Raw genomic sequence first — 25858 nt, forward strand, 5'->3', positions numbered from 1 at the left:
GGGTTAAAAGTTTCTTTTCATACCACAGGGAGAGATCAGAGACTGAATTGCCCTCCTAAATGTCCCAGAGACGGTGGCAGTCCAAGTCTCAAAAGATTATCTGGTTTGCTGTAATGTGTCCCATCCCTTCCCTTCCCCTCCATCCCACCATGTGATCCCCTCTCTTTTCTATAATTCTTGGGAAAAAATCTACTCACATATCTGTCTCTCCAACTTGACTAAGAGCCCATGGATGGTACAGATTGCATTCTAGTAATTTCTATGTCCTCTAGTAGCACAGTATAAATGGTTCCCAAAGGCTGTTGATGGTTCTCTTTATAAAAAATGACTACTTGGGCTTCCCTGGTGGCGCAGTGGTTGAGAATCTGCCTGCTAATGCAGGGGACACGGGTTCGAGCCCTGGTCTGGGAAGATCCCACATGCCGCGGAGCAACTAGGCCCGTGAGCCACAACTACTAAGCCTGTGCGTCTGGAGCCTGTGGTCCACAACAAGAGAGGCCGCGACAGTGAGAGGCCCGCGCATCGCGATGAAGAGTGGCCCCCGCTTGCCACAACTAGAGAAAGCCCTCGCACAGAAATGAAGACTCAACACAAGCAAAAATAAATAAGTAAATAAATATTTTTTTTAAAAGAATGACTACAGGGTGCCCTAATACACACTCTCTACCTCCCACCAGCATTCAACTTTGTTTCTAATTCATGCTCTCTTCAGTCTCTGAAAATTGGCATTTTCTGTTCCTAGTTGTGGGGTATAGCCTAAGACCACAGCTAGATAGGCTTTTCACTCTAGTGGAATGGCCAGAGTGGATTCTTTGGAGTTAAAAAAAAAAAACAAAAAACCATTCCCACCCCCCAAAAAACACAGCAACCAAGAAGAGAGGTATAATTCACACTCCTAGGGGAAATCCAAAAAGACTAGTGGTGCTTGCCTGATCCTGGGCAGCAACAGTATTAAGCAGAAAGAAACTGCTCTCCCAGCTGCCCCTAAGAGCCAAGGCTCACGTACAGTTGTACCAGCCACTCCTAGCCTGTGTGTGGCTGTTGCCACTTCTTGATGGAGCTCAAGAACGGAATGTTTTTAAAGCCACACTGCATCCCACTTGCTTCTAAGTAAATCATCAGCATCGCAATAATTACAAAATTAGACAGAACAGCTATATCTGACAGACTCTTCACTCTTGAAAACAGTACTGCAGTAACTACTGATGTGTGAATCCTACAAAGGCAATACTGCTTTCAACAGGCACTCTGACTGGAAACCAGTGATCCTCTTTGCCGCTACCATAGGCTCAGGATCATTTGGAAAAAGGCATGTGCTTCTCTCTATCCCGGTTTACCTACCTGGAACACGCTCCTACTACTTTAAATCCTTCCTGTTAGCTCTGGCCTGAAAAGCCCGGACTGATCACTCCTATGAGGTCAATAGACTGGGGACACTCAGGACCCAAGAGCACTGAGGTCATTTAAAGAGGTGGGACAAAACTGGGTGTGGGACTCAAAGTCTCAGTTCTCAAGCAGATGTTTTGGCCTCTGTGCCATCAAGCACATTCTCTGAAAGAGGGCCAGGAAGCCCCTACTCTGACAGGCTCTATATGTTAGGTGCTAGGAACAAAAAGGTGAATATGAGCAGCACTTGAGAAACTCATGTGTTGGTGGGGGACACAGACACAATAGAACCATCAAATAATAGGAAGTGTACACGCTAAAATGTAAGTAAACCTTTTATTGTCCTTAAAGAAATCAAACTCAGACCCAAGGTTGACAATAAGGAGATAATTTGGAAATTTCAAAGCCCTACTCTGTCCCTTTAGACTTCTCCCTTGGGCTTCTCATTCTTATGGTCACCGTCACCATCACACAGGTCTCCTGGATGGGGCTGCTCTGGTCTAGGTGGGGACACACCACCTTCTCCTTAATCTCTGCAACACTATGAAGATAAAACATTTGGACAAAACTTTACCAAAAGCTCAGAGATGATAAAAAGGGCAATGAAGTTTTTCTTCAACTTGAGATTCCCTAGAGTGTACTTCCCAGCCTGTCTCCAGGTTGCAAAGTCATTTGTTCTCCCCATCCCCTAAAGTTCAGACCCAAGAAAGTACAGCCCAGTGATACCAGGGAGTTCTTCCTCCTAAATTCCTAGTTTCTCATCTCAAGCCAACTGACATGGGAATACCCACTCCCTATTAGGAAAACCAAAGGATAGTGGTCTTACCCTATAGTTCCAAAAAGGTTAGTCATTTTTACAATACATACACTATGACAATCCCAGACAGAATCACACTTGGACACTAGCACAATGGGACAAAGTGTTTTGGGGGCACTGAAGAGAATATGATGAGTTCTTAGGAACTCATTGGTAGTGGAGGACTTTCCTCCAGAAAGCCTAGCTACCTAGCCTAGTGATCTTTCCTTTGACTGAAAACCTACAGTCTATAGCTAAACACTCAATTATAAAATGCTATGAACTATTTTTCAGTTATTTTCCAACAAGACTACCTCTGGTCAGAAATTATCTTTTTCAAATATCCCTTCATTCATGGTACCAGGCACCAGAGACACTCATGTAGGTGTACAGGAAATATCTGTGTGACTGACAGATAACTTGTCATGACCTCCCTCCACCTTAGAAGAAATGATGCTCTCTGAGTAGGAAGCAACAATTTGATTTTTTTTTATTTTAATTTAATTAATTAATTTTTGGCTGCATTGGCTCTTTGTTGCTGCACGCAGGCTTTCTCTAGTTGCAATAAGCTAGGGCTACTCTTCGTTGCAGTGCGTGGGCTTCTCATTGTGGTGGCTTCTCTTGTTGCAGAGCATGGGCTCTAGGCACGCAGGCTTCAGTAGCTGTGGCACAAGGGCTCAGTAGTTGTGGCTCACGGGCTCTAGAGCGCAGGCTCAGTAGTTGTGGCGCACGGGCTTAGTTGCTCCGTGCCATGTGGGATCTTTCCGGACCAGGGCTCGAACCTGTGTTCCCTGCCTTGGCAGGCGGATTCTTAACCACTGTGCCACCAGGGAAGCCCTAGCAATTTGATTTTAGTTGCATGCCTAAGGTGAGAGTATACTACCAACTTAAGGCAGTATCTAAGTTGATACAACCCCACCCATTTGCCTGGAACAAGTGCAGTTTTCTAAGTTTTGAGTTTCTAAAACGTTCTAAGGAAGGAGAAAAGTCTGATGAAAGGAAATGATACCACCTTCCAGGTCCCAGCTGTCCAACTGTCCAGTCCTTGCTTATACCAATGAAGATAAAGGACTCCTCACAACTAGGTCTCAGCTGGTCACCAGATTCCACCTGCCACTCTTATTGCTCCTTTAGTAACAGTGCAGCTGACTACAAATGGCCCTGCCACACCTAGGGGCCCTACAAGCACCTCCCCGAAGCTATTTTCTGTGTAGTACTCACAAACCAATGGCCAGGGTCCCTTGGGGACAGTACTGCTGTTTGGAACACCAGAACCATTCTAATGTGAGGTAGCAGGGACTCACTGCTCTAGGCCTTATTGGCTCTGAGAGCACAGCCTGCTTTCGTTCCCTTTGCAAACTTTTTCTTATAACAGGTTCCCATACCCCTCATCCATGACAGAAGAGCTGTAGGAGTATGTGTATGCATGTGCGTGTGTGTGCATATGTTTGTGTTGAGGGTGCAGAATGAAATAAGAGCTATCCTTGGGCAGGTACAAAACTTTTATAATACCTCCCTAGAAGACTTTAAATCAGCTCTTGGACAGAAGTTATATTAGATGATTTATAGTTCCCATATCAATGATCAAACAGTACTATTTATATAAGCCTTGTCACGTGATGTCCTGTGCTACTTGGCCCTGAGGTGTCTGCCTTGTAGTATGGCCAACTTCCTCTAAAAGCAACTCTTTTCTAACCTGGTCACACAGCAAGTTGGACAGCAAGAGAATACTACAGAGACCAGCTGACGCCAAAGAGGAACTGGCAGGATGGCAGAAACTCAATCACACAGAAAGAAAATGGGTCAGTACATTATGGCTTTCAAAACCTACACTCAAGTGACTAAAAATCACAGAACTCCTGCTGGAGGCCACGGGACAGAATACTAAGAGACAGGCTCCCATATTGCCTTGACTGCTGTCACTCCTATAGGGCAAGAACCTCTTAAGTGTCCTCATGCCATCTACTCCTGCAACACACATTCAGGACCTGAAGCCAAGAGTGAAGGTTCTCAAGATGTATGTGTTGCCAGACTCAGCAATGAAAGGTACCTACCCGCTGTGAGCCGAGATTGGCTTTCTAAGGACTAGCTGTACATAGTAATAAGTTGTATCCTCTGTGATTGAATGTTGAATTTATAAGAGATCTCCATCGTATTCAAGCACATTAATGACTGGTTTCTTAACACAGTTTTCTTCGTAATGGAAGACAGTGTCTCAAAGAGTAGTGCATGTAAAGCCTTCGTACCTTAGATGTGAGGTCCCGATGGAAAATGCCTTTGAAGTGAAGGTAGCTGAGGCCCACTGCTATGTCATAAGCCAGTTTCACCCTCACAGTCCAGGGCAAATGCAGGTTACTGTCTAGCAACTGTTCCAGGTTTCCAGAGTTGATATACTGCAAAACAGAAGGAAAACCCAGCTACCATTTGTCAGGAATGCTTAGGGTGGTGGTGAAACCACTAAAGAGTAGACACCTAGAAGATAAAGACTGTATTTTTTTTTTTGAAGTTACTGAGGGCTTATTCTGCATCCAGGCACTATGGTAGGTGCTGCACCTTCCTTTGAGAAGATCACAATCTATTAAGGGATATAGACAGACAATATAATGTAGTAAATGCTAAAAGATGGCTTTGTACAGGTACGACAGCACTGTGCAGCATAGAGGATAAAGTTACTAGCTCAGTCTAGGCATGTCAGAGAAAGTTGCACAAAGGAAATAAAGGAGTCCAAAGGATGACTTGGGGGAGCAGGAAAGAAAGTCCACACAGAGGGAGCCACATATGTAAAGTTATAGGTGAAGAGCATGGTGTATTCAGGAAACTAATTTACTCAATATGGCCAGAGTGCATGAGAGGAGAGACGGGTGAGGCTGATATGCTTTGCTAAGGTATATGGACTTTATCCTGTCTATAAGGAACAAAAGAAGCCTTTTAAGCAAAAGAGCAACATGTTCATGTTTGTTTTTTAAAGAAAAGGTTACTTTAGCAATGGTATGATAGATGGATTAGAGTGGAGAATACGGAGAAGGGAAAATAGGTTAGGAGATTATTGCGATAATCCTGGTGAAAGAAGAATGCCTGAGTTAAGGCAATAGTTGAGGCACTGGAATAGAGCAAGATTCAAGATTTAGATGGCAAAGTCAAAAAAAACTTGATGAATGCTGGATGGGGGGATAAGGGCAATGAAAAGCTCCTAGGTTGATCGCAGGCTACTGGTCCCTGGGTGCCATTATTAAATATCCAGAATACAGGGAGAGGAGCAGGTTTTTAGAAGAGGCAATGTTAAAAGATAGTGAGTTCAAGTAGGACATGTTGGGTTTAAGGGCATGTGGAGATGTCCTATAGAGAGTCAGTTTGAAGTTTAGGAGTAAAGTCTGGGCTACAGACTAACATTTAGGAGGCAACGACAATGAGCTGAAGTAGTCACTGAGGCTAAGGAATGTATGGAGCTGCCCAGGGGTTAACATGTAAGGTGGGAAATTACCAGAATCCCAAGCAACTGTAGCATTTAAAGGAGCAGGCAGAGGAGGAAGAAGCAAGCAAGAATGTCACCACAGAAGACAAAGGAGGAAAACATTCCAAAGAGGAAATGACCAATAGTATCAAATGCTATAGATCAAGTAAGATGAGCCTGAAAAGTGTCTACTGAATTTGCAACTGAGAAGTCACTGGCAACCATGGCCAGGGCAGTTACAGTAAAGTGGTTAAGACCAGAGTAAGATCAAAGTGAATTGAGGTGTGAGTAGGAGATAAGGCTAAGGGGAAATGACATGAAGATGTACTCTTTCAAGAAATTTGGGTGTTCGTCATTCCTACATACCCATGAAGAGCTGCTTTGCCCTTTTTTTTAAGAGCAAATAAGCCTATTTATATAGAGATAATAAATAATAATAACAAAAATAGCAGCAGCAGCTGCAGCTAATATTTATTTACTTGTTACTTGCTTTGTGCCAGGCACTACTCTGAGAACTTTCCATTAATTACATCATTTAATCTTCATATAACCCTAAGGTAAGTGTACTATTATCCTCATTTTACAAAAGGCATTTAGACATTAAGCAGCTTCCTCAAGGTTACCCAATTATTAAGCAGCAGAGCCAGGGTTCCAACTCAGGCAGTCTGGCTCCAGAGTTCATGCTCTACCCCTACATTACACTGGAGAGCCATGGTGTCTGGGTACAGAGAGCCTCATGCAGAACAGGAGCTCAAAATTTTTTGCCGATTAAATTCATGAATTTATTCAAACCTTACATGATGTATTATCTCCCTCCTCTTTCCAAGGGAGAAAAAGGGGAAAATTCCTCTAAGCCTAAAATTAAGCTCTTAATACCTTTTTGGAGTGGGGGTGATATTGAATTTATAAAAGACTAGGGAACCTAATGGGAGAGAAGGCAAAAAATCTGAATTTTAGGGACTTCCCTGGTGGCGCAGTGGATAAGACTCCACGCTCCCAATGCAGGGGGCCCAGGTTCTATCCCTGGTCAAGGAACTATATCCCACGTGCCTGCTGCAACTAAGAGTTTGCATGCCACAGCTAAGGAGTCCGTGAGCTGCAACTAAGGAGCCTGCGAGCCACAACTAAGGAGCCCGCCTGCCACAACTAAGACCCAGTGCAACCAAATAAATAAATATATATGTAGGGCTTCCCTGGTGGCGCAGTGGTTGAGAGTCTGCCTGCTGATGCAGGGGACACGGGTTCGTGCCCCAGTCCGGGAGGATCCCACATGCCGCGGAGTGGCTGGGCCCGTGAGCCATGGCTGCTGAGCCTGTGCGTCCGGAGCCTGTGCTCCGCAGCGGGAGAGGCCACAACGGTGAGAGGCCCGCATACCGCAAAAAAAATATATATATGTGTGTGTGTGTGTGTGTGTGTGTGTGTGTATACATATATATATATATATACACACACACACACATTTTTAAATCTGAATTTTAGTCCAAGTCTGCCTCAACAGCCATTTTACTTTGGACAAATCAACTAATAAGGCTACCCTTCAGTTTTCCCACATAAAAAGTAGGTATGATAATCCATGATCCATATTACTCACAATGTTATTATAAGAATCGAATACAAATACATGAAAGTGCTAAGAAAAAAATATAAGTTCCATATAATGAGATTTTCTGATGTGGTAACATAGCACCAAAAAGAACCAGTTGGGGGCAGCACGATGCAGCACTTCAGATCCTTGGATGAAGTCGATCAGGTTTGGCAAGGCAGAGAGAATGGCTAAAAATACGCCAAACTTCTCAAAAGGGAAACCTGTTGATCTGCTTCATCTTGCTTGATAATCCAGCTTTGGAAATCTCAAAACGAGGTATAACGACAGCATTAGCATAGTGCCCTCGTCTCTTCACTCTAGTTGAACCTGTTCACAGTTTACGTCTGAGGTGCTCACTTGCTAAAAAGAAACTGAACTTGCAAATTCCAAGCTATATGGGGGCAATGAAGCTGACAGCTAAATATGCAGACAAATTTCGTTGGCTCTGAGAGTGAACAAGATATGAAGAAGTGGTGGTTCACTTGTTTGGCATGGTGACAGTGTGACATGGAAGGCCTGACTTTGGGAGCCACTCAGGCTTCCTACGGAGGGCCAGGCAGAAAAGACTGGTGAAAAGCCTGTATGTGCATTCTCTGTGGGCCAGGCTAAGCCAGGACTCTTGATTCTGGTTCAGAGAAACACACGTTTATTACTCTTGTCCAGTCATGTCTCTGAAAGCCTGAGAAATCCACAGACCAAGCCACAGGGTGGAGAGCAGAGGAGAGAGGCGAGACAAGGTGAGGAACCACACTGGCTAGTAGGCTCTGACTTTTCCTGGCAAGATAGAAAAAGCACAAACCAGATCCAGAGAGGGAAACCAAATGGAATTTATTGTTACAACCCACTTCTCTTGCCTGCCTTCGGTGAATACTTTGGTGGAGCTGGTAAGCCTCTGGGCCCTCAGAAACCACAACTTCTCAATGTCTCAAGACCTTTGCATGTATGAGGAAAGGAAGTTTGAGATCTGCCAAGAAGGAAGATTTCTAAGTTGCTGCACTGTGTGCCCATTAGTTGGAACGTCCACTTCCCTATAAGCAACTCCCTGTGCAGACTCAGCTGGTGTGTTCTCTGAACAAATCCCTCTGTGGGAAGCAGAGGCAAGAACAACTGTTCCAGCACATTCAGCTTTCCGGGTTGGGGATAACAGCTGCTTTGCTTTCATTTTCTTCCAGACCACTCCCTTGGGAGCTCTACAAAACAACCTAAGGCACTGGCAACACATTTAAATACCTACTAGAGAGAGAAGATTTCACAATTTTTATTGTTGTTCTTTTAAAGTTCAGAAAACTATAATATCAGCCAATCAAATGTGTTAAAGGTACTTCAATACCTCTAAGTGACTGTTCCCCAAATTTACCTACACCAAAACCTCTCCTCTTCATGGTCTAATAAAATGTTAGCGTTTCTGCCATTTCATTTGTGTTTGATACTTGATTTCATTAAAGACTCTTTTCTTGGAAGGCACTCAGTAAACAAATGTGTGTTTGGTGACTAAACAATATTACTATGTATGTAAGAAATCATATGCCAACACCCTAGAAAATCATCAAAGGGACGGGTAAGTGGACACTTAATTCTCCACTCAGGAATATCAATTCAGGGAATTCCCTTGCTGTCCAGGGGCACTTTCATTGCCATGGGCCCAGGTTCAATCCCTGGTTGCTGGGGAACTAAGATCCCGCAAGCCTCACGGTGTGGCCAAAAAATAAAAAGGAACATCAATTCAGGTTATTTCTACAAAGATTTATTGAGCGCTCCTCCCATTCCTGTCACCCCCATATGAGAGTAAGAACCTATCCATTTACATCAACATTATATCTCCCAGTGATTGGAAGAGTCCCATCCACATAGTAAATGTAGGTATGTAAACACTCAGTTTACACCTTAAAGAAGTTCAATGTAAGACACCTAGGTAAGTAAATAATACTAATAACCCTTTAGCAGAGGTAAATACTTGGGTATGAAAGTAGATACTGAGGAGTTTAGAAAGTTTCAGAGAAAAAGTAACACCTGGGTTGGATCCTAAAAAGATAGTTAAGAGTTGTCTAGGCTGAGAGTATGGTTCTTCCCACATACACCCTATAGGCTCTGATGGTACCACTCAGACACAGACAGACACATAAACATGCCCATACAAAGAATATTCTGGAGCAGGACTAGGCAATACTTACCTCTCCCTGAAGTAACATTCACTACACCCAGGGCTCCTGTTCTCAATTCTTGCTGATTCTGATCATAACCTCACCCAATCATAACCAGTCAGAAGAACAAGGCAAATGGCTACCTTTTTTTTTTTTAACTTTGAATTACCAATATACTGATATCTGTAATCAAACAAACATCTATGAACAGTGGTTCAAAGACATATTCAGAGAGGTTCTGAAGAAAACATCAACTGTAAGAATTATTATACCTTTTTGATGAATCTACCCAAATAGCCTAGAGCTAAGGCACTTACCCAAGGCAGATAAATGTGCTGCCATCCAACTAACAGAGATCATTTGCTGCCACTTAATTAGCACAGCTGTCCTGAGGTAGACCCATTCATCTCTCTATCCATCCACCTACACAAACACTGAAAACCTACTACATAAAAACATAAAACTAAGTGGGGCCAGTCCCTGCCCTTAGTTCACAGTCTAGTCTAGTCGAGTTCACAGTCCAGTAGAGATGACATATAATCAACTAACAATTTTTTTTCATACAGGACAATGATCAGACATGCTTCACAGAAATATCATTCTAACAGTAATGTAAAAACTGTATGGAAAGGTCAAGAATTGAGGCTGGGGGGCTTCCCTGGTGGCGCAGTGGTTGGGAGTCCACCTGCCAATGCAGGGGACACGGGTTCGTGCCCCAGTCCGGGAAGATCCCACATGCCGCAGAGTGGCTGGGCCCGTGAGCCATGGCCACTGAGCCTGCGTGTCTGGAGCCTGTGCTCCCCAACAGGAGAGGCAACAACAGTGAGAGGCCCGCGTACCACAAAAAAAAAAAAAGAAAATTGAGGCTGGAAGAACAGTTAGAAGGCTACTGGAATCATCCAGGTGAGAAGTAACAAATGCCTGAGAAAGACAATGGCAGCAAGAATGGAAAGGAGGTTAATACCTGGAGATATCTCCAGGAATGAGATATGATTTGGTATTTAATCAAAGGCAGGGAATAATTAAAAGAGATACGGTATACAAAGTATGTCTAGCACAGTGCTTAGCTGACAGTACACAACTCATTCTCCCCACTATCAATATCTAATCATCATCATCCCTCCCCTTGGTTACGCCATTAGCTTTCTAACTAGTCTTCTTTTCCCCTTCTTACATCTTGAGCAGACTTAGCTCTCATTCCAATCCATTTTCCTTAATACAGGCAAGATTAACCTTCTAAAATACCAACCTGAAGCCACTCCCTTGTTAAAATTATTCACTGATGCCCTATTACTCTTAGGATAAAATCCACAATCCTTATCATGGCACACAAAGTCTTTCACTCCTGCTTATAAGGGTCTGACCCCTGCTTACTTGCACGTTTGTGCACATTGCTGGTCCCTTTACCTGGAATACCTTCCCCCACATAGGCCTGGCTAATCACTCATTGAGGATTCAGTTCTCTTTCCTGGAAGCCCATATGTAGGGTTGGGAGTAAAAAAGACATTCTATGCAAAAGGAACACAAAGATAAAGTGCAGAGATTAGTAGTCATTCCTTTTTGTTTTTCTTTCCCTGCGTAAAGTATAAGTAGGGGAGAAGGGATAAAGCTAAAAAGTAAAGCTGGTCAGTAAATTATAGTGGTGAAGCCCACATACTGCAGAGTTAGACTGCCTAGGACTGAATCTCACCTCTGACTAGTTGTGTGACCCTGGGTTGGTTACTCTTTAATATTCATCTATAAAATGGGAATAATAATAGAACCTAATCCATAGAATTATGAAGATTTAATGAACTAATGTATAAAATGCTTAGAACAATGTCCAAGGAAGTTCTCAATGTTGTTGTTATTGCTATTATTATTATATTTATTGTTAGTGTAGAAGTTCTGGAACACCAAGATGAAACATCTATAGCTAATTTAGCAGATCATGGGGACCACTAAAGGTTTATAGGTAAAGGTATAATATAATCTATTGTGTGTTGAACTATGTCTCCCAAAAAGATAGGCCCCATTCCTAACCCCTGGTACCTGTGAATGTGACCTTATTTGAAAATAAGGTCTTTGCAGATGTAATCAAGTAAGATGAGGTCCTATTGGAGTAAGGTGGATCCTTAATCCAATATCTTAACAAAAAGAGGAGAGGAGATACAGACATACAAGGAGAATGTCATGTATCGATGGAGGCAAAGATTTGAGTGATGCATCTGTAAGCCAAGGAACACCAAGAGAGACTAGGAAGAAGCAAGGCAGGATCTTCCCCTAGAGCCTTCAGAGAAAGCAAGACCCTGCCAACACTTTGATTTCAGACTTCTAGCTTTCAGAACTATGAGGGAATAAATTTCTGTCTTTATAAGCCACTCACATTGTGGTGCTTTGTTATGGCAGCCCTAGGAAACTAATACAGGACCAAAACTACATTTCAGAAAGCCCATGGTGGTAGCAGGATAGAGGAGGAGCTAGAGGGAGGTTTGAAGGGTACTGCATCAGTCCAGATGAGAGATGACCAAATGCCTGACTTAGAATGCTACCATAGGTATGAAAAAGTGGGCTAGAGTTAGAACAAGCAGAGGTAGAATCTAAAGGATTTAGCAACTGAATGGTAGACATGAGAACTGAGGAAAAAGAGTCAGAGGCAACTCAGAGATTCCAAATAGATGTGTTGAGAGAAACAACGGGAAGAGATCCTACAATCTTATATACCAAAAGTAAGTCAGAAGCTCATCAGAGACCATCAGAGGCAACTCAGAGATTCCAAATAGATGTGTTGAGAGAAACAACGGGAAGAGATCCTACAATCTTATATACCAAAAGTAAGTCAGAAGCTCATCAGAAACCAGCATCAATGCCAAATAGCCAAATCAGTGGCTTGTCAAACCTCTTCTCTGGATGGGCCCTCTGCAGAGGAGGGCCTGGGCCCCGACCTAGTTTTCACTAAAGCCCAACAATGCCATTGTGCTGGCCACTGTATATTTGTTGGTTGGCTCCAAACACAAAGGCTAGCAGACATCCCATCCTGCTGGCTTGGTTTAAAGAAGAAAAGAAAGCTTTGTTACTGCCCTGGGTAATTCCAGGACAGGCATCCCAAGAGCGCCCTGTGGGAGGCTCATGCTCCAAAGGAGCCTCCTGTTCTCAGCTCGAGGTTCCACAGCCACTACAAGTGCACATCCACACATCTGCCAAGGCCTGAGTTTGCCACGGTTCAGCCTCCACTCCAGGAGGTCCACCGGGACCTGCCTGACTCAAACAGTCAGTAGTAATGGACTGATTCAAAGAGAAAGGGAACCCAAAATGTGTTTCAGAATATTTAAATGTTTCACTCTCTCTGCCTTCATATATGTTTACTGCCCAGAATACTCTTCTTCCCCTTCACAGCTTTGCTAATTCTTATTCATCCTTCTAAACCCAGCTTGAGTCTCTTATTTTGGAAACCATTTCCTGATACCCCATCCCATACTGTGCCACTTTGGCCCCCTGTATGTATTTCTACTATTGCTTATCATATTGTACTATAACCTTGATGGCAGGGACCAGATCTTTCTCAACTTTGTAAGCCCAGTATCCAGTGACACAAACAATAAATTGTTGAATTAACAAATGAATAAGTACATTTAAATAAACAGAGGCAGATTTTAAGTTCCCTCTTTTATTTGAAGCCCTCCCAACTCTGTCATTAATGTAACTTAAGATCAAAAAGAGAAATGTGCTTTGAGAGGAATTTTCTGATAAATATCATGCAAAACAAACATTTAATAATGCTTACTATATGGCAGATACTATGGTAGCAATGAATTTAAAGCAAAATACAAAACAGTGTGTTTGGCCACTTGGTAATATGAAATTTTGAGGATCCTTTGACACTCTGTCAGCAGATTCCTTAAAATGGTCAGAATCACATGGACTTAAAAAATATATCTAAGATCTCCTTTTGAGAATTATAGAGGGTATTTCTTTTATCAGTAGCTGAAAGCCAAGTAGAAGAGGCCATAAAGATATCGCCCCCTCTTTCCTCACACTTCCCACAGACACTTAGCATAACCCATTCACCACTTTAAGAACATGTTTGTTGGGCTTCCCTGGTGGCGCAGTGGTTGAGAGTCCACCTGCCGATGCAGGGGACGCGGGTTCGTGCCCCGGTCTGGGAATATCCCACGTGCCACGAAGCGGCTGGGCCCGTGAGCCATGGCTGCTGAGCCTGCGCATCCGGAGCCTGTGCTCCGCAACGGGAGAGGCCACAACAGTGAGAGGCCCGCGTATCGCAAAAAAAAAAAAAAAGAACATGTTTGTTTAACGCACCTGAAGTAGTAAGAGTGTTTTTCTATGCACATAAACTACTATAAACAACAAAATGACTGTTTACCCACAAGATTCAAAAAAGTATGACTGGGACATCCCTGGTGGTCCAGTGGTTAAGAATCCACCTTCCAATGCAGGGGACACAGGTTTGATCCCTGGTCGGGGAACTAAGATCCCACATGCCGAAGGACAACTAAGTCCTCGCGCCACAACTACTGAGCCCACGTGCCACAACTAGACAGCCCATGCACCACAACTAAAGACCCTGCATACCGCAACAAAGATCCTGTGTGCCCCAACTAAGACCCAACACAGACAAAAACAAAAAAAAGGAATGACTAAGCTTTTCCCACAGATTTTTAATTCTTACAGCAAACATCTCATAATCAAAATCAAATTTGTTTAAATAAACATTAAAAGATAAATCTGTAAAACAAATCTTCTCAAAGAAATGAACTAAGATAACAACAAGACTATTTTCTTTGCCCCATAAAGCTCTACTAGCAATCAATGGTTCCAGACATGATTTATGATCAGCCCAGGGCTCCTGACTACTCCATCCAGCTTGCTTTCCTATCCCCAAATCCATAATATCTCTACCAGCAACATGGCTATTAAGGTCATGTTTAAAAGCATTCTTCCCTCCAGCTTTCTACCCCACATCTACTACAATTCCACATCCTCCAGCTTCAGACAGGAACCTCTGACATTCACCTGGTGATTGGGCTCAGAGTGAACAAAGCAATCTATTAAGGAAGACAACACATCCTGCCTCCCCTTAGCAGATCTCAGGAGTAAGGGCTTGACAGTGGACAAAATGAAAATGGAAACCAAAAGAGGTTAAGTTTCTAATTAAGGTGATTTATATCAAAGGAGACTCTGTCCTCAAATAAGCTAATCATTTCTTCTACCTCTTCTGCCCATATCAACACACTACTTGGTCTCTGGGTAAGGAAGAAGTCAAGCAAAAGTTAGAGGCAACTATAAGCTTAAATGGTATCTTCTAGTGGCAAACGGTAGGTAGGGGGGTAGAAAGGGAGGAAAGGTTTCCAATTTGCTATGTGGAAGACAACTTCCCAACCCAATAGTCACGCCAAGTACAGGCAGAAATCTCCTCTGAAGGCTAAGAGTCAGATAGGTAACTAATTACCCGCAAGTTCACAAAAATTCACAAAGACTAGTTGGAGTTATCGAAGGAAGGGGTGGGAACAGAGGACTCAGCCAGTTCTGGTTCTACTGCAGAGAAAACAGACTTGAGGTCTGGTGTAAACATAAGTATCTACAGCTGTAGGGAAAAAGAGAGAGCCTTTTCTTTGGTTTCAGACCATCTCAAGTGTCAGAATGATGTGCCCTCTGTAATTCCCTGGCGGTCCAGTGGTTAGGACTCTGCAGTTCCACTGCAGGGGGCATGGGTTCGATTCCTGGTTGGGGAACTAAGATCCTACATACTGCATGGCCAAAAAAAAAAGAGAGAGAGAGAGAGAGAGAGAGAGAGAGAGAGTAAATGAGAAAAATCAGATGATTAATCTTGAGTGAAGTTAAGTCTGGATTTATTTTACCATGTTCCAAATTATCTTGCCTCTGTTAGCCACTGGACTCTCTGGGAAGCAGCCAATCCTGGTCTAAGGCCAACTCTCAATTCAAACAAAGCAGCAGATCTGGATATCATGTCACTCAGAAGCGTTCTAGGGATGCTAAATTCTAAAACATTTTTCTAAATGACTAAAGGCAGAGAATGACCATAGCACTGAATTCTAAACCCTTTCCAAATAAATTCAGAAAGTCCTAACGCACAATTAACTTCACTTCTTGAGTTCACTGAGAAGAGGTTCAATGCCATTCCTAGATCAGTGTCTAGCAGAATAAGCCCAAATAAATACTAATTGAATTAATGAACAAATTAAGTGTCCCTAACTATCTATCTCCATATAGAAATTCCTTCTACACTCTCCATGAATCAGCTCTCATCAGCTACCTCAGTCCTTAGACCTTAGACCAGAAAGCTCTTGCCCAAGGAAGGGCTTTAAGATGTGGTGATGTGTTATCCCTGAAAAGCTCAAATGCTGAGTCTGGTCTTCTGTAGCGAAGAGACTATGCCGATTACAGTGTTATGTTAAAAAAAAAAAAAAGGGGGCTTCCCTGGTGGCGCAGTGGTTGAGAGTCCACCTGCCGATGCAGGGGACACGGGTTCGTGCCCCGGTCCGGGAGGATCCCACATGCCGCGTAGCAGCTAGGCCCGTGAGCCGTGGCCGCTGAGCCTGTGCGTCCGGAGCCTGTGCTCCGCAACGGGAGAGGCCACAACAGTGAGAGGCCCGCGTACAGAAAAAAAAAAAAAAAAAAAAAAATCCCAGGTAATACACACACAGCTGAAGAAGTTCTCCAGCAGCACTCTCCAAGTTTTCCACATCTCAGTAAATGAAACAACCACCCACCAAGAAAATGGGCATCTTTTTTTTTTTTTTTTTTTTGCAGTACGCGGGCCTCTCACTGTTGTGGCCTCTCCCGTTGCGGAGCATAGGCTCCGGACGCGCAGGCTCAGCGGCCACGGCTCACGGGCCTAGCCGCTCCGCGGCATGTGGGATCTTCCCGGACCAGGACACGAACCCGTGTCCCCTGCAACGGCAAGCGGACTGTCAACCACTGCACCACCAGGGAAGCCCGAAAATGGGCATCATTTGATTCCTCACTCTTCTTTCTTACCTAAGTACAAGACCTTGTCTTTCTATTTCTAAAACAGATCTTTAAAAATCTTCACAGATACCACCGCAGTTCAAGCTACCCACATCTCTCATATAATCTAATACGTTTCTCCTCACTGGTCTCCTTGCCCTCACTTCTGTCCCTCTACAGTCAATTCTCCAGAGCAGCCAGAGTGCTATTTTAAAATGCAAATTGTATCCTACTACTCTCCTGTCTAAAATCCTTCAACTGCTTCCTGCTGTATTTAAAACAAAATTCAAAATCCTCACCATGGCCTATAAGGCCCTGTATGATCCAGCCTCTTTCTCTCAAATTTTTAATCTTCTTCTCCTCCCTAATCTTCATGAATATCTCCTTTTCTTTTAGGTATTCTCAGAAAAGTATTTCTATGACCTCATGTACAGGATAAGCTAGTCAGTATCAGCATATATACATTGTCCTTACTTATCTCATGGATGGATCAACAGTTTTTTCAAAGGTACATACTCATGAGGAAAATAATGCCCAAGGGTATGGAATAACAATATAATATGATGGGATAGATCTGAAAGGCAGTCCATTCTAAGCCCCACATCATACAATTGAAGTCCTTCTATAACATCCTTGCCAAGGGGCCAAAGTAACCCATATTAGCTTTATGAAGAGAATAGTTAGGGAAGAGAATAATCATACTAAACACAACTGTCCTCCTTAACTGTGGTGCCCTCTAACCAATACTCCAACTTCCCAACATCTAAGAATGTGGTCTTTAGTTTCCTGAGCTTAATAAAACGGCAGTGCCTGAGGAAGCCTGCTATTTCTTCTACCAACCCCAAGCTCTTCAATGACCTGTTACCTATTCGTTGCTAGTGGTAAACAAAACAGAACATGGTCCCAGTCCTACTGGAACTGACATATGAGAGAGACAATAAACAAACATTCAAATAAATGAAGATCTATATGTTATGAAATGTGCTACAATGAAAAAGGAAAGAGTGCTATCAAAGAGAATAATAATCTAAGTAACAATCTAGATGCAGGGAGATCATTGGGAAAAGCCACTACAGTAAAGTGAAAATTTTAACTAAGACTTGAAAATTGAGTTAAGTAGGTAAAAATGCAAAAACAGCTTTTCAGTTATTATTTAATCTAATTCTTAGCTTCTTTTTATATAAAATAGCAATCATAATAGCTATATCTCACAGGGTTGTCATAGGATGAAAAAAAGAAAATGCATGCAAAACTTTACATTCCAGATATATTAGCTATTTCTCTAACAAGTATTATGATTTTATAATCAGAAAAATGTTATTTTTTTTAAAAAGTGTCCCTGATACTGCCAAGTACAATAAATTATTGGTTAAAAAAATGAAATATTTTCTTATCCAAACACCTTAGTTGACTTAAAGACTTATCAGGTAAGTAACATGTCTGTTGTTTTATTTGTAAGTTAGTGCTCGGTTCTGTTCCTTCTGGGTGTACCAGAAACGTATGTTTGATTGACTAGCTAATCTGGGTAGAAAAGAAATTGTTGAGCAAATTAGTTACAGAGGAAAAGGATGACTATGCAAGAGGCCTTACAATTGAACAACATAAGAGGCCATTTAGAAATTACTCCATTCATGAGGCAAGAGTTCCAGCCATTCATACAGGTGCTAAAATGCATTGGAAAATTTACCTCAACTTCACTTTTTAGATGACATAAAATGTTTGTTGTTTGCTTCCTTTCTCCCTATTCAATCATTCAGCCAATGTCTATAAATGAGTGTCCTAAACACAAGGTACTGCTGGGAGATTAGGAGCATACAGATAAGTAAGACACTATCCCTGCCATTATATAATAGCCAGCAACTGGTTTTACATAGCACTTTCACAGTTACCTCATTTGAACTTTGCAAGATCTTGAAACATTCTGTCATCCTTTTCTTTATTTTCTTCTAATAAATTTATTTATTTTTATTTATTTATTATTATTTTTTGGCTGTGTTGGGTCTTCGTTGCTGCACGCAGGCTTTCTCTAGTTGCAGCGAGCAGGGGCTACTCTTCGTTGCAGTGCGCAGGCTTCTCTTGTTGCCGAGCAGAGACTCTAGAGCGCGCAGGCTTCAGTAGTTGTGGTGCACGGGCTTAGTTGCTCCGCGGCAGGTGGGATGTTCCTGGAGCACGGCTCGAACCCGTTTCCCCTGCATTGGCGGGCAGATTCTTAACCACTGCGCCACCAGGGAAGCCCTGTCATCCTTTTCTTATGAATGAGGAAATCAAGCCCAGAGATTTAAATAACTTGTCTATGGTTATTCAACTAGTAATGGTGGAACCTGGATTTGTACCCAAGTCTTTTGACCCTGAAGCCTGGGTTCCTCCTCTATTCTAGGAGCTTACACTTGTGCAGGGAAACTAAAGCAAAAATAACTTTAATATATGGCAAAATGTTTAAAAAGAGGTGCCAAAAAAAGTGTAAGAGGAGGTCAATGGAGGGAAACATTTTGACTACATAAGGGAGAGGTAGGGAGGTTTAGCAGTGGCAGAGAAAGAATCAGAAAAGGTTTTATGGAGGAATAAGTGGACTTTGAGCCAAGTCTTGAAGGGAGGGAAGATTTCTATAGGATAAAGGCAAAGAGTGTATTCTGGGCTGAAGAAATAATATGAATAAAGAGGCAGGAAAACACACAGTGTTTAGTAAACACATTAAACCCAGTTTGCCTGAGTTATAGAGTACTTGTTAAAGAGGAGGAGAACTAGAAGAAAAAAAGGCAGGATGATGCTAGAGCACAGAGGACCGAATATTAGGCTAAGAGTTAATCCTGAGTTCCATGTTTTAACACTGGCTGTGCATCAAAATAACTTATGGCACTTTATTAATTTATTTTTAAAAACAGATGCCTGGGCCTCACCCAAGACTTTAACTCAATAGGCCTTGTGTGAGGTCCTGGCATCTGCACTTTCTAAAAAGCTCCTAAGCAATTCTGGTAAGCAACTAAGGTTACAAAACTATACTGTAATCAGCGAGGAAATCACTGAATGCTTTTGAGCCAGAAAATGCCACTGATTATTCATTTATTCATTCAATCAACAAATATGATAAGGGACTTCCCTGGTGGTCCAGTGGTTAAGACTCTGTGCTCCCAATGCAGGGGGCCCAGGTTCAATCCCTGGTCGGGGAACTAGATCCTACATGCCACAACTAGAGATCCTGCATGCCGCAACAAAGATCCCACATGCCACAACTAAACCTGGCACAACCCAAATAAATAAATTAATTAATTAATTAAAAAATTTTTAAAGATGGTATTAAAAAAATATATGATAAGCAGCTATCATTGTCAGGCACTATACAGGACCCAGTGGATGTCAATGCAAACAAAACAGTCCTTGCCTTCAAGGAATTTATAAACTACATACACAAGCAAACAGTGAATTAAAGTCAATGATAAATACTATTGTATCATGGGAGCGTGTAGGAGGGGTACCTAACTAATCTTGGGAGATTAGAAAAGGCTCCCAGAGATAGTAATATCTAAGCTGAGTCCTGAAGGTTAAATAGGAGTTGGCCAGACCATTGGGAGATGGAAGGATTGTGTCCTAGGCAGAGGGAAGAGCTGGTGCAGAGACCCGAAGGTGGAAAGGGTCACATCCCATTTGTGGAACTGAAAGAGAAAGAGGTTCAGTACAGCTGTAGTGTACAACTGAGACAAGAACCAACAGGTCAGATAAGAATGAGCAGTGAGGCCACAGAGATAATGAGTACCAGGATTAGATGTTCTGACTTTAACCTGAGGGCAATGAGGAGCCATAGAAGAGTTTATGCAGGGAAAAACAAAATTAGATTTGTATTAAACACTGTGGTGTTGGCAAAAAGACAGACATATAGACTAATGGAATAGAATAGAAAGCCCAGAAATACACCCTCATGTATCAAAGGGAAAGGATAGTCTCTGCAACAAATTAGAGATGGAGAAATGCAAATGAAAACCACAGTGAGATATCACCTCACACCTATTAGAATGCAACTATTAAAAAAAAAAAAACCCAGGAAATAGCAAGTATTGACAAGGATGTGGAGAAATTGGAACCCTTGTGCACTACTGGTGGGACTGTAAAATGGTATAATAGCTATGGAAAACAGTATGGTGGTTCCTCAAAAAATTAAAAATAGAACTATTATATCATTCAGCAATTCCACTTCTGGGTATATTTGCAAAAAAACTGAAAACAGGGTCTCAGAGAGACATATGCACACCTATGTTCAAAGCAGTATCATTCACAATAGTCAAGAGGTAAAAGCGACCCAAATGTCCATTGACAGATGAATAGATAAGTAAAATATAGTATGTATATACTTACAATGGAATATTATTCAGGCTTAAAAAGAATGGAAATCCTGTCACATGTTACAATATGGATGAACGTTTAGGACACTAAGCTAAGAAAAATGAGCCAGTCACAAAAAGACAAATACTGTGTGATTCCACTTTTCTGAGGTACCTAGAATTGTCAGAATCATAGAAACAGAAAATAGAATAGTGGTTACCAGGGACTGGAGGAAGGGGGAAATGGGGAGTTGTTTAATAGTATAGAGTTTCAATTTTGCAAGATGAAGAAGATCCAGAAATCTGTTGCACAACAATAAAAACATATTTAATACTAACTATTGAATTGTACACTTAAAAATTGCTAAGATGGTTAAAAAAGAGATCTGTATTTTAAAAGGACCACTCTGGCTCGCAATATGGACAGTATGGATTTAAGGTGAGGAATAAAACTGACAGGGAGACTAGTTTAGAAGGTTGTGGTGAAAGAGATGGCAATGGCAGAAGGAACTGGCCTAAGGTAAATGCATTCAGGGTAGTAAGAGGTAAAATGGTCAGGTCATGGTGACTGAGAAGATGTAGAAAATGGGAGAGATCAGGGATGAAGGAAAAGAGAACTATCATTTGTAGAAAAGCTAAGCACTCAACTAATACTTTTACAAGTTAGTAATTCATTTAATAAACATGTATGAAGTAGCTACTTGTGCCAAGTACTACAGAAGGCTTTAAACAACTTTTCTGCCCCTTCACAGAACAACTTCTCCTTTTTGAAGTTCACCTAAACTGGCCGTTGACACAAAGTGTCTGCTTAATAATTATTTGTTGAGTAGGAAACAGACACAAGCAATTACTATGAGAAGGTGAAATGAGCTAAAATGAGCACGTTGAGGAAAGAAAAGCTTATGATTCACTTTGGAAATCACTGATCTAAGAATTTACTATATAAGCAAGCAATGGTGACCATGATAACAAGAAAAGACCAACATAAAGAGCAAGTAAACACAGAAGGTACAGACAGTAATTAGGTATCAGGTGTAGGAATGCTGAAATGCCCTTGAATAGTAGGAATGTGTGAGAGGTATATTGGGAGACCACCCTCTCTCCATTGAAGATTCAGCAGTGAACAAAATAGCCAGGATCAAGGAGCTTAAAGTCGAGTAAACTGGATTACAGTCAGGTGGAACTTGACTCAATCCTAGCTCCGCTACTTAGCTAAGAGACCTCAGATAAATTAATTTCTCTCTGAGCCTCAGATTTCTCACCTGTAAAATGGGGAAAATAGCATATATTCCATGGGATTGTACGCTAATTTATCCCCACCCCCACTGCCAAGGGAGAGGCTTAGCAGGACCTGGCACACTGAAATAAGAAAAATGACTTAATGATTTTCATTATTATTACTCGGGAAGTAATACAGCAGTTGAAAAACGCCTCCTTCTAAATCAATAAAATATTTTCTAGTGAAAAAGCTGATAAACAGAAACAGGAATGTGCACAAGGAAGGTATCATTCAGAGTACTCCCTGGAATCCCAATGCTCTATGAAGTTATCTCCACTTGGAGATAACTTGAACTTGAACAGGTTCAAACTCAACCTGTTCAAAACTGACCTCTTGATCATTTCCCATCTTGTATCTCCTGTAGTCTTCCCCATCTCCATTAACAGCAACTCTATCCAGATGCTCAGGCCAAAAACCTTGGCTATCCTTGAGTTATTTCATCTTATCAAACCTCTCACCGAATGCATCAGGAAAGCCTGTTTCCTCTGCTTTCAAAATAGATCCAGAATCACAAGGTCCACTGCTACCACTCTGGTCCAAGTTACCATCATTTCTCACTTTTTTTGGCATAGTCTCTATTTATTGCATGGACTCTGTTGCAATAGTCTCTCTTAACTAGTCTTTCTGCTTTCAACCTTGCCTCCTTTTCAGTCTATTCACCACACAGTAGCCAGGGTGATTCTGTTAAAAGGTAAGTCACATCATGTCACAACTCTACTCAAAAACCTCCAAAGACTTCTCAATTCACCCTGAGTAAAAGCTGAAACTCTTACAATGGTCTGTAAGACACTACGTGCTCTGGCCCGTGTTTCCTCTCTTACCTTCATCTACTACTATTCTTTTTTACTCTCTCTGCTGCGGCCACATCACCGTCTTTGGAGTTCTTCGACCACATTCAGCACCAGGCATTTCTGCCTCTATGTCTTCGCACTTACTGTTCCCACTGCCTAGAACACTCTTTCCCCAGATATTCACGTAGCTAGCTCCATCACCTCCTTAATTTTTGTCTCTTCTGTGATACTTCCCCTAATCACATATTCAAAATTGCAAACCCCACAGCACAAAACACCATATATAGTACAATTTGTTTTCCTGTTTAATCTAACTCCTCTGCCCACCCCCTGCTCATTACAATGTAATTTCCATGAGGGTAGAGATCATTATTTGTTCATTATTATATTCCCAGTACCTGGAATAGTGCTGGACACATAGTGAGAGCCAGTAATTTTTTTTTTTTTGAATGACTAAATGAGCTGGAGGCAAGCTAGCAAGTCAGGGAAAAACTTCTTTAAGAATAAAGTAAACTAAATGAACTCTTCTATTATTTGTGGGTTAAACTGCCAACCGCAAATTCTTATTTCTCAAATGTCTTAGGGAGTTACTAAAAATAAGGGCAGAAAACATGTACCACAATTTATTTAGAGATTTCTTTATTACTAAATGACCAAACCAAAAAATTAAACAAAAGCTACTTTTTTCAAAAGTAAAGAAGATGCCAACATGTATTAATAGGAATGCTTTAGCTATTTTTACAAGTATAAATGAAATAAACTTCTAATTGTGAAAGGACTTGAGATGTAACATTTCACACTATTTTTGACTTTTGGCTCTTTCCACTGGAGTTAATTCAGCTTTCTTATATATACTATGGGCCCAGCCACACGGGGCCTTATACAGACCCTATTTAAGAGACTGAGTTCCACTAGAGGGATTTGACATAACTTGGAAAGTGGAAGGGAGAAGAGAGACAAGGGTCCTGGAAGGCATATCTAAGGCCAGCATGTGTAGAAGACAGCAAAAAGACCCATCCAACTAAAGGGAGCAATTTGAATTCTGAAATCCGATTAGAGAGAGTCTAGAATGCTAAACAGAAGTTTTTAAACAGAAGCATCACATTATCAAAGTATGCCTAATGAAGATTACTCATGTAGTAGCATATCAAATTGAAGCAAAGATATATTAGGGACAGGAAAAGCAGCCACATGCTTGAAAGATAGGGTATGGGTATGCTGCCAAAGTTAACCCAAGGCAGGCACCAGACAACTTTGCATTTGGCTCAAGGTAAATAAGGCCAGGAGAATACTCTGTACTGGGTCACACAAAAGCAAGAAAAGTAGCAGGCAAAACTAATGGCAATATCACTGCACACCAAGAAACTGGAATCGGGGTCTGGCTGCTCATTTTTATAAATAATGCATGAGTTTGGTCACTGAACCCACAGAGTTTCCTTTCATTGTAAGCTCTCTGATTATATAAGGCTTCTTACAAGTCTGACAGAAACCGACTCAGAAACAACACATATCAACCCACAGAAACAAGGAGTTTCCAAAGTAACTCTTCTTTAAGAAAGAAGGTGTAGAGTTGGGGTGGAAATAGTGAGTGAGAAGAGGATGAGGGCTATGTGAATTAAAAAATTCTCTTCAGCCACCTGCAGGGCTGACCATTCCTTCATGAGGGAAGAGCATTTCTTTCAGTACCAAGTATCTACCTGGCTGAGGTGACTTCGCTGTAAAGAGGCCAAGCAATTGCTCTGTTTATAGCTAAGTGGTTCTCATTGCCACAGTGGAAAAAAGAATAGTTTCTCCATGGCAGAAATGGCAAGAAAGACCCCAAAACATCCTACCCGCCAAGCAATTCTTTTGCTGACTCCCTGGACCAGAGTATTGTCACTTGAGGCCCCTGCCCCATAACCTTATACCTTACTCATCCCCCAAATTCCCAATCTTCTAGGCACTAAGAGGTTCTGCACAAAGAGGCTCCCCAAACTGTTTGATTATGAGGATATTTCCCTCTTTGTGCTTTTCTTAACAAACTAAAAAACAAGAATAAAAACAAAACAACAACAAAAACAAAAAGCACAAAAAAACATTATGAGATGTCGTATAATCTGTCTGGAAGCATCTCTCTCTCCTCTCTTTCTTTGACAGCCCCCCCCCCATCTTGAATACAGAAGAGAAAACATATAGCATGTAAGTTGGTGGCAGCCACTTTTTATGAATGACAGCCAACCTTAGGGTGAAGCTGACAATATAAGCACAGAACAAAGAGATGGAAAGAGGTGGTGGGGGGGGGTGTCTCTGGATAACATCTATTTAGCTGTTGAATTAAACCAACCCCTAACCTAATAAACTGCTGGAATTCCAGTTTACATGTCCTTTTGTTGCTTAAGGCCATTTAACTATTTTCTGTTACTTGTACCCAAATACATTCTAATATATCCAGTAACCAGAAAACAGCTTTCCCAAATAACCCAAAATATACAAAGTTAGTCAGAATCGAATTCTACAAATACTACACATGCTACACATACAAGAACCTGTGCTCAGCACTATGAAGAATACAGACGTGAATTAAGGACATCATGTTGTAATGGAAACAGTACAGGCTTTGAAGTCAGATGAACCTGGATCTAAATCCTACTTTGGGGAAATCATTTAATTTCTCTCAGCCTTAGTTTTTTCATCTATAAAACGGAGGAAATAGGACTGTAGAATTGTGAGAATTATATCTAATATATAAAACACCAAGCATAGCACTTAGCCCATAGTGGGAGTTTAGTAACTGGTAGTTATAATTTTTAAAATGAGAGCAAGTCTTTACCCTCAAGTAGGGTAGAAAAGACAAATAATTATGATGTGCTGACTGGGATATTTATAGGGTATGGGAAATTGCAAACAAAGGTTCCAATTCTTCACCCCTTACTGAATCACTGTCCTTTGACATGTAACTTTGCAGTATGCTCCCAGTGTGGACTCGGGCATGTGACTTGCTTTGTCCAACAGGATGTTGGCCGAGCAAACTTGAACATAAGCAGAATCATGAAAAGCACTTGTGCAAATGGGCTAGCATACTCTTGCTATTCTGGTTTCATCTTAAAAAGGACATGTCCAGGTTAGCCCACTGGTCCCAGAAGAGAATGAGAAACAGCTGGAGCAAAGTGC

At 41.7% G+C, this 25858-nt stretch overlaps 1 protein-coding gene across 12 annotated transcripts in view; it reads right to left on the bottom strand.

The window, feature by feature from the left end:
* The window catches only part of TESK2 (testis associated actin remodelling kinase 2), a 137199-nt gene that overhangs the window by 9259 nt on the left and 102082 nt on the right, over window positions 1-25858 (bottom strand). For 11 of the 12 annotated variants that reach the window (XM_067725929.1, XM_067725925.1, XM_067725928.1 and 8 more), the window contains one exon: window positions 4429-4575. The exons of the other annotated variant lie outside the window; for it this stretch is intronic. In XM_067725929.1, coding sequence (XP_067582030.1) covers window positions 4429-4575 — 147 coding nt within the window. The remainder of the gene's footprint in view (window positions 1-4428; window positions 4576-25858) is intronic. 12 annotated transcript variants of the gene reach the window in all.

Source organism: Pseudorca crassidens, chromosome 2 (genome assembly GCF_039906515.1).
Source record: "Pseudorca crassidens isolate mPseCra1 chromosome 2, mPseCra1.hap1, whole genome shotgun sequence".
NCBI lineage: Eukaryota > Metazoa > Chordata > Mammalia > Artiodactyla > Delphinidae > Pseudorca > Pseudorca crassidens.